General features: G+C 50.7%; 5 protein-coding genes across 5 annotated transcripts; 2 read left to right on the forward strand and 3 right to left on the reverse strand.

Moving 5' to 3' along the window:
• Positions 1-13: 13 nt before the first annotated feature.
• Positions 14-1,191, reverse strand: BDV17DRAFT_290468 (glycoside hydrolase family 75 protein; the record flags this gene model as incomplete). The annotated part of the gene is made up of 6 exons (XM_073761920.1): positions 14-327; positions 383-531; positions 578-660; positions 705-758; positions 810-875; positions 925-1,191. The coding sequence occupies 6 exons, from the start codon at positions 1,189-1,191 to the stop codon at positions 14-16; spliced, it is 933 nt and encodes a 310-aa protein (XP_073616598.1).
• A 429-nt stretch (positions 1,192-1,620) lies between these two features.
• On the reverse strand, positions 1,621-3,236 carry BDV17DRAFT_290469 (DUF4246 domain-containing protein; the record flags this gene model as incomplete). The annotated part of the gene is made up of 2 exons (XM_073761921.1): positions 1,621-2,223; positions 2,277-3,236. 2 exons carry the CDS (start codon positions 3,234-3,236, stop codon positions 1,621-1,623), a joined length of 1,563 nt encoding a protein of 520 aa, XP_073616599.1.
• Positions 3,237-5,460: 2,224 nt separating this feature from the next.
• On the forward strand, positions 5,461-7,599 carry BDV17DRAFT_55201 (sugar porter family MFS transporter). The gene is made up of 7 exons (XM_073764766.1): positions 5,461-5,834; positions 5,894-6,092; positions 6,144-6,568; positions 6,619-6,654; positions 6,705-7,003; positions 7,059-7,305; positions 7,353-7,599. The coding sequence occupies exons 1-7, from the start codon at positions 5,639-5,641 to the stop codon at positions 7,439-7,441; spliced, it is 1,491 nt and encodes a 496-aa protein (XP_073616600.1). The 5' UTR covers positions 5,461-5,638; the 3' UTR covers positions 7,442-7,599.
• Positions 7,600-7,829: 230 nt separating this feature from the next.
• BDV17DRAFT_281226 (MFS transporter) lies at positions 7,830-9,591 on the reverse strand (the record flags this gene model as incomplete). Its single annotated transcript, XM_073759991.1, has 3 exons — positions 7,830-8,073; positions 8,126-9,241; positions 9,329-9,591. 3 exons carry the CDS (start codon positions 9,589-9,591, stop codon positions 7,830-7,832), a joined length of 1,623 nt encoding a protein of 540 aa, XP_073616601.1.
• A 1,443-nt stretch (positions 9,592-11,034) lies between these two features.
• BDV17DRAFT_290472 (nucleoside phosphorylase domain-containing protein) lies at positions 11,035-13,413 on the forward strand (the record flags this gene model as incomplete). The annotated part of the gene is made up of 1 exon (XM_073761922.1): positions 11,035-13,413. One exon carries the CDS (start codon positions 11,035-11,037, stop codon positions 13,411-13,413), a length of 2,379 nt encoding a protein of 792 aa, XP_073616602.1.
• Between the last annotated feature and the right edge of the window lie 5 nt (positions 13,414-13,418).

Genomic DNA, 13,418 nt, shown 5'->3' on the forward strand with positions numbered 1-13,418 from the left:
AGCAGCTTGTGGCTTATAGAGCGGAAGCCGGGGCAGAAGTGCCCTGTACCAACACAGATGTGGCCCATGTCAAAGAATATGCAGTCTGTGCAATACCAGAAGTAGCCCATGTCCACGCCAGAGTAATCTGGACCCAGAAAGGAGTATTCCGTGTCGCTGCAGATGTAGGTACCGTCGGAGGGGCATTGTCGCTGCTTATTCCGGTATTCGAAACCAGGGCATTCACAAGCCGGTCACCCATTGATCGCAACCTCCCAAAGTCCGTGATATAATGTTGGCTGATAGCGTCGTGCGGTAGGACGGCATCGTCGCCGAGAAACAGGATGTCTAAGCCTCGTGTCAGTCGCTGTCCGTATCCTGGATTGGAGCCAAGGAGAAGTACAAGTAACATCAGACTGTCTATGGCCCACGTTTCCACCCAGCTTATCATCAGGGAAGCACGTCCGCGCCATAAGCCATGAGGCTTCTCCAGTTACCTGAGGCTCGTCGCCGTTGGAATCGCCGAGTATGCCGTAGAACATTTTGCCGTTGCTACCTGGCATGTTAGCGTGCTCCAATGCAACAAGGGAGGTATTACCAGATAACAGCCGCGACGTTGTTTCCGGAGAACGTTTCTTCATGCGCCTCGAGGTAGTCCCCTGGGATGACGATATAAGGAACCTTTCGCACGTTAGCGGAATCAATGGCTGACAATGATCTCTTACTGCATAGGCAGATAATGCACCCCAACTTGTCAGGTTGAGACCGTCAGGGTTGCCCTATGCGATGTTAATGGTGTGCACCGACGTTATAGGAGTATAGGTCGGTACCCTGCATTGCGAGTTGATTCCGTCGCAGTCAACGTCCATATCCGCTGTCCATACGACCGCCGCACCCTGCCTCTGTTATTCCATATCCTAATGTATTGGTGTCCAAGCAACGCACCTCTTCCAACGACGCCCAGTCTTCGTAGATCGGAGACTTGGTTGACGAATCCGAGTTCATAAGAAATCTCCCGTCGGCGGAAACACTGCTTAATTGTGCAGCAGCTGACTCCAAAGCAGCGACCGGCATTGTCGGCGCAGCTGTGAAAAATTCTGCCGGAGGGCCTCCATCAGGATGGTTGTAGTTTGGTCCGTGGATGATCTGGCTCAGTACCGACGTGCAAGACAAAAGGGCGACTAGATTGCGTATGTTGGCGATCAGAGACATTTTGCAGATACGATCGGAATTTCTTCATTGCAGATCGATAGGCGATGCATAAGGTTGCGATATGAAAAGAGGGGATAGCAGGGTTGGAATCAGAAGCTCTTGAAAGGCCGCAGGTTTCCGCTACTCAAGGTTTGCGCAAACTGCGGAATTAAGAAGCGTCCACGAAGGCGCTTGCAGTTGAAGAAGGTTAAATCCCTGGGAGCCCGAAATCCGAGCCGCGGACGCGACTAGTTTGATAATTCAGGGAACGTGTTTGTGTAACACTTGTAGGAATGGGATTGGTGTTGTGAGGAAGGAGCGAGGGGCTCATCAAGCAGGGCCATCTTTGCTTAATGACTGCGATTACCGAGTCGATTCTGTAGATTTCATCTCTATTTAATGTCTTGCGATCGGGTCCAAGGGCGCCGCAAAACCACAAATGTTGCAGAGTTAATGCTCGCAAAGATTAAACCCTCCCTGTTCATACGCACGGTTCTGCCCCTCAGATTGGGCTGATCTCTCATCCATCAGCTCCAGTCGGTGCGCTTTCGCCTCCTCCATGGTCATTGGCTTAAATTCAATATCTGTATGTACCATATTCTGCAGTTCAACAGGTAAGCGCTTGCTCAGCACGCCCTTCATGGCGCCCTTCCATTCCTGGCACCAGTCTTCTCTCTGTGGGGGAACATTGGCGGTTGAGATGATGCGCCGGTTGGGATCAATGAGGAAGAGCGCAAGGATCTTGCGTTGGCCTGGCTTGGAGCGATCTAAGAGCGAAAAGCGCGATACGCAATGCTGAAGGGTGTTTGGGAACGTCAACAAGCGCCCCGTTTTGCATGTCACGCCGCCTAGGTCTTGGGTGATCGACTGGTGGCCACCACCATAACCAGCTCTGGTATCGAAGCCGAAAACGCGCAAGAATTCAAATTGCCCTTGTTCGTAGTTGACATCGTCGAAATAGTAGCTATCGCCGCGATGGCGGAAGCGCAAGGTATTATCGGTAATGTTCTCGGAGTCATAGTAGTAAATGGCCGTGGCACAGATCCTCTCGTTCTATTTGTCTTTGTCAGCATTGCTCAGATAAGATAGATGTGGGAGTAGCATACGAGCTGCCCTTCAATATGCCAGGAGCCCCCCTCATACTCGGGCTTTTCGGGCGTGAGCTCAATATTGGCCATTTTGACAATGACTTGCAGTCCTTTGTCACGAAATTGGTCCTGTAGGTCTATTGTCTCGCCACTGTCCCTAGGTGGCTGGAATTCGCCTGGTTCCGGTGCCTTAAGCAGTCGACTTTTTGACCACGCGTCATAGCGTTCATCAAAGTCGTCTTCGTCCTCCCCGTCCTCTTGCTCGGGCTCGGGTTCCTCATCGGACATATATTCGACGCTGTGGTAAGGGATGCGATGCGGTAGACCATAGTCTGACGTCAAGGACGCGTTCCAGAGCGGGAGTGTCCTTGTGAGTATCTGCTCAATGACACGGTAAAGGTCCCTGTGCTTTGCTGGATGGAGATTATTGATGTAGGAAGCGATTTGGCATTCTCCATTCGGTGTAAACTCAACGTTGCATGGGAGCCACTGAAACTTTTCGCTGTACGTGTTTCCGCTGCCTGCCCACACCATGCTAGGTTGATTCTCCCTCGGTGGCTCCTTGTAGAGTTCTGCCACTTCACCTTGTCCAATACTGAAGAAACAGTCGTCAACTCCGATCAGTGTGTCGCGGAGCACCCGAGTGTGGCCGTATATCAAGGGGAAGAGCGAGGGGTGGACCAAATCGACAACCTTCATATCCGACCTGGGGTGGTAATCCTTCTCTTCGTCAGGAACATTCTCCAGCGGCTTGACAGCTTCTCGAAGCCTCTGTTGAAGATCCTGGGATATAGCCAAGTCCGACTTCACCACGCCGGGATCATAAGCTGTGACAATGCCAGTCTTCTTGTACTCGGTAGCCTTCCATTGGAGTTCTTTGAGTATATAGTCCATCATAGCAGTCGAGACATCGATATCCTGTTGCGCAATTTCCTCTCGCCATTTGCTGGTTATCTTGTCGTTCCAGACCTGTGCCATGGTCAGTGGTGATGCTGAAGCAGGACAGATATGTACTTGCCTTCTCATGCCAATTGGGTTTGTCGGTTATAGTCTCCATGACCTGCATCATGAGGAGCTCCCTGAGTGTGAAGCAGTGCCTATTTTGCGTCAGTTCAAGCATTGACTGGTTGATTGTTCTCTTCTTAACCTACGCGCAAGCCCCACCTTCAATGTCATCTTGATCCAAGGCGTTCCGAAACTCTGTCCTAGCCTTCATTTCGAGAGTGAGTCAATTTGCCTTCGCTCTGAAAGCCGGGGCGGAATGATACCTCGGGCTTGTAGTCCAATGGCAGGGTCAAACCCGGCAGGGCGAAGGGGGAGTTTTGAAGAGAGGGGTCCCTGGAGGGGTTTCGAAAGCGAAACATTCTCGAAGGGCATATTCCGAAGAAGAAAGTGGTGAGTCGGAATGCTTTGGAATGAGAGAGCAACGACCACGATGCATTATTTATAGGAGATGGAGCGGGGAGCAGAGCCTGTTAGTCTGTTACCTATGTACTAGGCAAAGGCAGCCGAGAGCTGGGGCCAGAATCCAGGCACTAGGCACCAGGCACCAGGCGTTGAGGCATCAAGGCACCAAAGGTGCCCGGACCAGGAGTTGCGGCCTCGGGCCATTTATCTCTTTCCTTTCCTCTCATCTCCACAACAATCAAATCACAATCTCCCCAAGAGACACTCTTCTTCGAGCCTCCTTTTCCCTCAGGCCCATCTGTCAAGGATGCATTTGCACGACGGATACCATTCATACCTCCAGAAAATGAAGCATCCTGGCCAAAACCATCGAACTTCCACACAAGACCGTTGCGAGCTATCTGCGTTCTACAACACCGCACCTAACACAAGTCTTTATGGTTCTGCACGCCTCACTGGCAAGGAGCTCCTACAGTGGTGGAGGCCAGGTTTATAATAGACGAGGAGAGCAAGTGCCCCCCCTGGCAAACAAGGAGTGACTTGTCCGGCACGGTCCTGGCTTTGGGCGTCTGTGAGTGAGGACAGGCTTCATCTACCATTCCAGGATATGGGGCTGAGGGCCTAAGGCTGACCAGTGGAGATTCATCAGCCAGCTCCAGTTGTGACTCTCGATCGCGCCCCATCATTCCATTCAAGACACGACTACTACTACTCTTCTCTGTACGGTTTTTGGATGGGTCAGACACGCACCTGTTCGACTCCACTAGTTACCCGACAAGGCGATGTGGAACTATACAGTACACCCGCGTAGAGAACTGCTCTATCGTTCAGTTACTCCGAGATACTGACCGAATCTTTGGAGCTGTAGAGTGAAGGTGCGTATGCAGAGCGCAGAAGCTTTGGGAATTCAGTTTCCCGCACTACGCGTGGTAAATTGTTCCGATAGTGGTGGTGCCAACAAGGGGGCTGAATGGCGACTTCAAAAGCGAATGGCCGGACGGTCTATATCGACGGCCAGACCCGGGATTGACAGCACGCGAGATACAAGCTCATTTTGAATCAGCCACTCGATGGGATCCACCTATGCTTAACAGAACAGGCGCCGCGGAGTCGGCAAGCACGCCACCAACAATCGAGAACCTCAAGGACCACCGTATTGATGCGCGCAAGCTAAACCCTTCGATCGCTGCACATATGTGTTTAGATTGAAGGATAGAGTTTCACTTTGCCTGAACGATGGTTCACTCTGTGAGCTGGCTCGGCGCAGCATATGACCTTTAAGGACGAGCTCGCAAGATCGCAACGCGGCTTCGGGAACCCTGTTCTTAAATTGCCTGCTAAGCATGGCCAAGAGTCTGACCGAAGCACCAAAGACTCATACGAGCGATCCAAGTCTAACACACCATTGTTTAACCAAGAAGACGCGTTAGAACGTGGTCTTGGATGTGTTCTTTGTCTGCGAAAGAAAGCCCTTGATCCAAGACTGCATCCGAGTAGGTTCGCAAGGTCCCGAGTGGAAGATTGCAACCACCTGAGTTTGAGTGACTTAACACTTAAATGTGACCGTGAGATCCGTCTCCCCGCTAACAGGGGCTGCGCCCTCCATGATTGATCCATCGTTCGGACCCATGATCCACTTAACCTACCCCGGACTCGGTAGATGGTGTTATGCCCAGCTATGATGATGTTATTTTCCTGGCCTTCAAATCACCACACAGGATTCGCTAGCTCCAAAGCACATGAATTATGGCGCCGCGAGAAGGATGCAAAGCCCATGCGGTCATGCCGTGCCGTTAAGTCACTGGGGCGTGTCGGACCATTGGTGTGCCATGCACAGTTGATGCTTCCCCGCAGCGGCCAGCATACAAAGACCTGCAACTCGGTCGATCTCCCTCGCAATCTTCCTTCGTTCTCAGGACACTCTTCTTTTTATCTCGTCCAGCTCTTCCTATTGTTGCTCTTCGACTGCCGCCATGGGCAAGCTCCTCGGTCGCCTACGGGCGGTCTTCTTGGTGTCGGTTTGTTGTGTCGGATCGTTTCTATTCGCGTACGACACGGGTATTATTGGAGGAATCCTTACGTTGGATTCCTTCATGGAATCGTTTAGGTACTCGGAGTCAGAGAGGTCGGATATCAACTCAAACTCCAATAGTTTGCTGCAGGCCGGAGGTATGCTCTCTTCTCTTCACCTTTCAACTTCTCACTAACCCGTGCCTTTTCGCATACAGCCTTCTTTTCGTGCTTCTTTGCTTGGCCATTTACCAAGAAATATGGTCGTCGATGGTCTATTGCGCTAGCGTCGCTTATATTCAGTGTCGGGGGAATAATTCAAGTCGCTCCGACTCACTCCGTTGGGGCATTCTACGCTGCCCGTGTGATTAGCGGTGTCGGGGTTGGCATGGCCACGGTCATGGTGCCTATGTACAGGTAGCGTCCTCAGGTTCATACCATTCCAGCTTTGGGTTAACACAGCTCCAGCGCCGAAATGAGCCCAAAGGAAATTCGAGGACAACTGGGTAGTCTATTTCAGTTCTTCTTTACACTCGGAGTGATGACCTCGTACTGGATCGACTATGCCGTCGAGCAGCATGTCGAACCATCCGACCGTCAATGGCAGATTCCGATCGGATTGCAGCTAGTCCCTGCCGGGATCCTGGGTATTGGTATGCTGTTTCTGAAGGAAAGTGTCCGGTGGCTTGCCAGCAAAGGACGACATGAGGAAGCTTTGCAATCTTTGATCTGGGTTCGCGGGGGAGAGGACACCGAGGAAGTTCGCGCTGAAATGGCAGAGATCCTTGATGGCATCGCTGCCGAAGTTGCTGCAACCGAGGGTGTTACCTGGAAAGAGTTGAATCTTTCCTCTAACCGATACAGGTTGTTTATCGCAATAACGATTCAGATCTGTAAGCTTGGTTTGCACTCATCCTCAAACTTCCATGATAACAAATTCTAGGCGCGCAATGTACCGGAAACACGTCATTGGCATACTGTACGCGAGCTCACCTCTTTTTTCGGGTCCGTGCAAGCTAACGATAACAGATGCGCCCCAGATCTTTGGTGCTGTTGGTACTAGCGAGAACGACACTCTGCTGATCACCGGATTTTTCGGCGTAGTCAAGGTTGTGGCATGCGGTATCTTCGTGCTTTTCCTTGTCGAAAGAATCGGTCGAAAATGGTCGTTAGCCATAGGCGCCTTCATGATGGGAGCTTTGATGCTTATTGTTGCCATACTCGCCAAAACTTTTACCCCCGATCCCAACGCCACGGGAATCTCCTCGCCTACCGCCGCATCCATTGCTATGATCTACCTCGAAGCAATGTCTTATAACATGTCCTGGGTATGAGAGCTCGCTTCCCATATTCTATTCTCAAGCTGACGAAACTGATCTACAGGGGCCGGTGCCATGGTTATACATGAGTGAAATCTTCCCAACCAGGATTCGAGAGATAGGTATCGCCGTTGGAACATCAACCCAGTGGCTGTTCAATTTTGTCTTCTCCCAGGCGACACCGCACGCTGTTGATAACATGGGATGGCGAACATTTTTGATGTTTTGCATTTTCAACTGGGCTATTGTTGTTTACGTCTTCTTCTTCATCAAGGAGACGACGGGCAAGTCGCTGGAGGAGATGGAAGACGGTATGTGTCTTTGGGTCTCCGATATGCGCCCGACTAACAAGGCATAGTGTTCAAGTCCAAAATTATCAATTTCAGAAAGGATGAGGAGCGCGATGTGGATGAAGCCCATGAGCGCGGCCTGTCAAGGGTTTGGTAGAGGTTGAGTAGGCACTGTTGGATCGTTAGTATAGCCACGACATTTACGACTATTTGATCGACTGAGATATATGGCCGATTCTTCTCTCAGTTTCACCCTTCTGAAAGCTCATTTCTAAGTTGTTTGATACGGATATGTCTTTGTTCCTGGCTTCGTGGCCAACATGACTCAGTAGACAGCGTGGAGTATCAGGATTTCAGGATGAGTTATGGGGCCGTAGTCTGCATCTTCTTTTTTTTTCAGCATTTGGATTATCTTGCCAATGGTATTATCTTTTTTCTATGTCTATGTGCGCTAATGAGAGTATTTACAGTTCATGATTCGTGACGCTGAACGCTCTGACATGCAAAACGGGCGTTGTGGTTTCAACAAGAAAGCTTTCATCAATTCATACCTCTTCCTTCCTCGGAGGAGTGGGTACCGGCGCACCAGCCAGCTTGCTCTTCTGCCGCAGCCACGGCCCGTACATCTTGAAGAGCACGGGGATCGGAATCATCGCCGCGGCTATACACCCAAGGAGTGTCCCTGCCCACTGGACACCAAGATTCTCCATCATCTGTCGCGAGAAAAGAGGGAATGCACAGCCGAGTGCTGAACGGAGGATTGTGTTTGCAGCTATGGTGGATGCCGCTCTGGTGCTGTTAGTCTCGTCATAGCGCGATCAAGGAAGATAAGGTTACTCACAAGGTAGGATAGCAGTCAACGATATAGTTGAAGCACTGCAAGAAGATACAGAAGATGCCGAAGCCTGTCGATAGCCCCGACGCAACGGGTGCCATCCAATGGACATCATCTCTGTATCCCGACCATCCGAACCAGAAGAGGCCAGCTGAGAAGGCCACGGAGCCAACGATCGCTGGTGTAAGTCGCCATTCCGGTACAGGTCGGGCGTCATTGGCCGCGAGTTTGCGCTTGTACGAACCTTGCAGGCAGAGAACGTATACGCCGCCCACGAGCTCGCCGATGATCAATCCAACGAAGGCTAGCCCGCCGACGCCCATGTTCATGCCGTATACCTCCTGGAAGACGACTGGGTACGCGCCGAGAAGGGCGTACATGAGTCCGTATACGAACGAGATGTACAGCGAGACAAGGAGAAGGATGGGTTCAGTGACGAGCATCCGCAACGGCCGCAGGAAATTGTTCCGGATGAGTTCTGAGAATGCAACTTCGACTTCATCTTGCTTTGCGTGGATTCCCCAGTTGTGCGTTTGGCGGCGCAGCATAGCAGCCTTGTTGACGAGGATGACCGGCGCATATGTCTCGTCCATCCAGACCGCGACCAGGACGAAGCCGAGGAAGACCATGATGGTGGAGATATACATGATCCACCTCCACCCAAGAGTCATATCAATGAACCCCCCAACAAACGGCGCTGCAAAGGGGCCGATAAACACAGCCATACAAAAGACAGACATGACGATCCCTCGCTGTGCAGTCGAGAACAAGTCAGCGAAGATGGCGGGGACGATGGAGATCGGGCTGGCGGCGAACAATCCCGCGAAAAACCGCGTCAGCATGATCGTCTGGATATCTTTCGCCGTCGCACAGGCGACGGTGAAGATCCCGCTCCCGAATATCCCGATGCATATCGGCCAGCGACGACCGATGATCTCTGACATTGGCGCCCATGCTATGGGGCCCGCTGCGAAACCCAGCACGAATAACGTCACACCAAGCGATCCGACCTCCCTCCCAATGCCGAACTCCTGACTGACCGACCCGATTCCCGCGGAAAAGACAGCGCTCGTGAACGAGTTGGCGAATGTGCTATAAGATAGAATGCAGACGAGGAATACCCTGATACACCAAGTCAAGCCGTCAGCAAACCAACCCTGCCCTAATCAACTATTCCCCCCAGTCTATGGTATAAACAGATTGACTAACCGTCTCAACAAAGGCCAATTATACGGATGCATCTTATCATCCGCCCCATCAAACTCAACAACAAAACATTCGGGATCTGGAAGTAAAGGCGGATACTCCTTCCCCGCGCCCATGGGCAGCCATGTCTCGCGCGGCTGAGGACCCCTGCTCGACCCGACGGTCGTCTTCTGCTGAAGCCGGTACGTTTCGATCCGGGAGAGTTCGAGCGAGCCGGGCTGGTCGAGCGTCTCGGTGTCGGATTCTGTGTCGGTGTCGTCGGACATTGACGTCCGTGTTACGGGAGGGGGGAGCTCTTTTTCGGTTTCATGGTGGTCGTCCATCTCGGGATGCCGATCCGCAGCGCGGTTAATTATCTGTGATATACCGTCTACTCGGATTATTGTCTATCTATCTTCTCTACGAGAAGACACTGGGCATCACAGCCCAATATATGTCCTATCGCAGAATTTTTCACCCTGTCTTCCCATAGTTCGAGGCCCATATTCGGGCCCCCGGCAAGCCCACAGAGCCACCATATGGACCCCTAGCGAAGGCCTGATACAATATCAAGCAACGGAGGCTCCATACTTTTCCGCACGGGCTTGTTTGACATCTGTGCCCTAATCTTGACCGTCGCGGACAAGCCACAGCCCACGTGCGGGATTGACCAATGATCGGTCGTTGTTGTGGAAGGTGCGCGGTTGGGAACGGTAATGTGGCTGGCTGTCCTTCGGCGGCGTGGCGAGCTCCGACAGGAGCCGAGAGTAGCCGGTCTCGGTTATTTGCGCTCGCTCCATTTTTTTGTATACGGAGTACGTTTTGCTCCAGTTTTTATCTATCGCGTTCGCTGCCAGGTTTGATTTTGGTTGGGCTGGGATTGAGACTCTCGTCATAGCTCATAGCTCATAGCTCATCAGTATGCTCAGGTCAGGGTTGAGTTGATAGGATCAGGCCATAAAGCTAAGTGCAAAACCAGCTTCACCGTCCCGTACTCTTATTTTATTTCTGGACGCCACTGCCAAGGCGCTAGGCTGAGAAATGGGTACATTAAAAGTTTTATGCATCACGTTATAAGCACTCTCGTGACCACGGATTGTTACAAGAAGAAAGGTGTGCGATGCACTGTAGGATTTACATTCCATCATTGTTCCAGCTCCTACAGATAGATTAATCAAGCCTAGACTAATAGTGTGGTGAGCACGGGTGAGGCTGCTTCTCCCGCATAATCTAACTTGAGGTTGATATGCACCATCGCTTTAAAGCTTCCTATTAGAGTCCACTTGTTTATTCATTTAGTTACTAGCCGGGGACTTTCATTATAGAGCAGGCTTAAGGAGTAAAGATGAACTCTACTATCATTGTGTAGAACAACAGGGCATTGCTGCACATGAAACAAAACCGTTGTCGCTGGCTCAGACCGCAAGTTTAATAATTATGATTTGGATAATACTGTAAAGTCAAGCACATGTACCTCAGATCACTTCAAATATCCTACGTTCCTGTCAATGATTAGGGACCGACAATCCAAGTTACAGGACATCCATGAGTGCTTGGTATCCAAGGACAAGGGTGTGTCTTACCTTCAGCCTCGCATTTCTGGTTACCCCGCATCTCAGCCTCACAAACACTATCAATTAGACAACCTACAACTGATTTAGCTCACCCTCTTGAAATAAATTATTCACAGTCGAATTTTGCTCGATTGTTGGTGGTCTCCCCTTGCAACCATGACTGAGAGTCCTCTGAAACGCCCGCTTGACGATGAGCTGCTGGACGCGGAGGCAGAGAGACGGCGAAAGAGATCATATGCTCATGATGAGGGTCGGAACATGGTGATTCGCACCCAAAAGCAACTGAAATGCGAAGACTATAGAGTTGGTGTGGTTTGTGCTCTTGAATTCGAGATGAGCGCTATCCGATATATGCTGGATAATGAGCACTCCAGCTTGCCCTCCGCTCAAGGAGATTCCAACCTTTATATCCTCGGCGAGCTCAGTGGCCATAACGTTGTGGTTGCCTGCCTTCCATGTAACCAAGGGAAAGGGGCCGCAGCAATAGTAACCGCAAATATGTCACGCACGTTCCCAAAGGTTGACTTGCGTCTCTTGGTCGGGATTGGCGGTGGGTTTCCAAGTGACAAGCATGATATTCGTCTGGGTGATGTTGTTATAAGCATGCCTGACGGGCTGCATGGCGGGGTAGTCCAATATGACCTGGGGAAAGATACTGAAGAACGCTTTGTTCCGAAAGGTCATTTATCGCCGGTTCCTTCTATCTTGAGATCAGCCGTGGTGAGGATGCAATCCGATCACAGGATAGCCCCCAGCAAAATGAATGGATTTTTAATGGGGATGGTACAAAAGGGGGACCGACTTTCATCATACCGGAAACCACAGACAGAAGACATCCTTTTCCAACAGGACTCCTTACATACTGCAGGCCACGAAACATGCGATGGTTGTGATATGGAAAAGACAATTAATCGACGCCCACGGGAGGCCGAATACCCGCAAATTCACTATGGGCTGATTGCTTCCGGGGATCGCGTGATACGAAGTGCCAACAAGGCTTTATTGGCAACTCGTGACCTAGGCGACGTTTTATGTTTTGAGATGGAAGCTGCTGGAGTTCTTACTGAGTTTCCTTGTCTTGTCATTCGTGGCATTTCTGATTACGTCGACTCTCATAAGAATGATGTCTGGCAGCACTATGCTGCTGCATCTGCTGCAGCGTGCAGCAAGGAGCTTCTATCATATCTAGACCCTGGCATGCCCGACGACATGGCATGTAGCAGAACAACGCGCACAATACCTGAGGCTTCTGTTGGGCGAAATACTTTGTCGCTCAGCCCGGACCAAAAACACAGGCTGCTAGAGTCAATGAAATTCTCACAGATTGATGCCCGACGAAACACCGTGAAAAGAGCCCATGTACATACATGCAAATGGCTCCTGAGAGCCCCGGAATATCTCAAATGGCTTGACGAAACCAAGATTAATGAGCATCACGGTGTCTTGTGGATAAAGGGAAAGCCTGGAGCTGGCAAGTCAACTTTGATCAAGTTTGCTCTCTCCAATGCTCCCAAGGTAATGAAAAGAAAGTTGGTTTTATGCTTCTTTTTCAACGCACGAGGAGAGGACTTGGAGAAGTCCACAGTGGGAATGTATAGGTCTCTACTGTGGCAACTGCTCAGTCAAATCCCGGAATTACTAACTGTCTTTGGCTCTCTGGGATTGAGAGATTTGGAAGTTGGCGAAGACCATCAGTGGAGTATCGAAACCCTGAAAGAGCTCTTTCAACATGCGATACAGAAGCTTAAACAGACCCCGCTTGTCTCTTTCATTGACGCACTGGATGAATGTGACGAAATGCAGATTCGGGACATGCTGCGGTTCTTTGAAGATATTGCCGAGTCTGCTATTGCGGTTGGGGTCCCATTTCATGTCCTGTTCTCGAGCAGGCACTATCCACATATTACCATCAGAAGCGGGCTAGAGCTAGTCCTTGAGGGGCAGGAAGGGCACAATCAAGATATTAAGAACTATGTGGACAAGGAGCTGAATATGGGGCACAGCAATCTCGCCGCCCAGATCCGAAGTGAGCTTCAAGAAAAGGCCTCTGGAGTCTTCATGTGGGTGGTCCTCGTGGTGGAGATCTTGAATAAAGAACATGATCGAGGCCGCATGCATAGGCTTCGACAGGAGTTGCGTGATATTCCTGATGACCTACACAGTTTATTTCGCGACATCTTGACGCGAGATCAGGATGACAGAGATCAGCTTCTTTTGTGTGTCCAGTGGATTCTATTGGCAAGACAACCTTTAACACCAAGGCAATTATACTGCGCTGTCCTTATTGGGATTGAGCCTGAGGCGCTAGAAGACTGGACATCTGAAGCCATTACGGACAAGGATATTGAGAGGTTTATTGTGGATTGCTCCAAAGGACTCGCTGAGACCACCATCACCAAAGCATCAACTGTCCAGTTTATTCATGAGTCTGTGAGAGATTTTCTCCTCAAGGAGGACGGGTTCGGCCAAATTTGGCCCGAACTTGGAAGCAACTTTCAGGGGCTAAGCCAGGAGCGATCAAAAAATGCTGCTTAAGATAC

This window comes from Aspergillus undulatus (genome assembly GCF_047715775.1).
Source record: "Aspergillus undulatus strain CBS 261.88 unplaced genomic scaffold BDV17scaffold_18, whole genome shotgun sequence".
Classification (NCBI taxonomy): domain Eukaryota; kingdom Fungi; phylum Ascomycota; class Eurotiomycetes; order Eurotiales; family Aspergillaceae; genus Aspergillus; species Aspergillus undulatus.

Excerpts from the sequence above, each read along its gene's own strand:
- BDV17DRAFT_55201 (XM_073764766.1), top strand. The coding sequence starts at position 5,639 with ATGGGCAAGCTCCTCGGTCGCCTACGGGCGGTCTTCTTGGTGTCGGTT. Across the intron at positions 6,569-6,618 it reads CGCAATAACGATTCAGATCT|GCGCGCAATGTACCGGAAAC; the intron begins GTAAGCTTGGTT and ends AACAAATTCTAG. Across the intron at positions 7,004-7,058 it reads TGTCTTATAACATGTCCTGG|GGGCCGGTGCCATGGTTATA; the intron begins GTATGAGAGCTC and ends ACTGATCTACAG.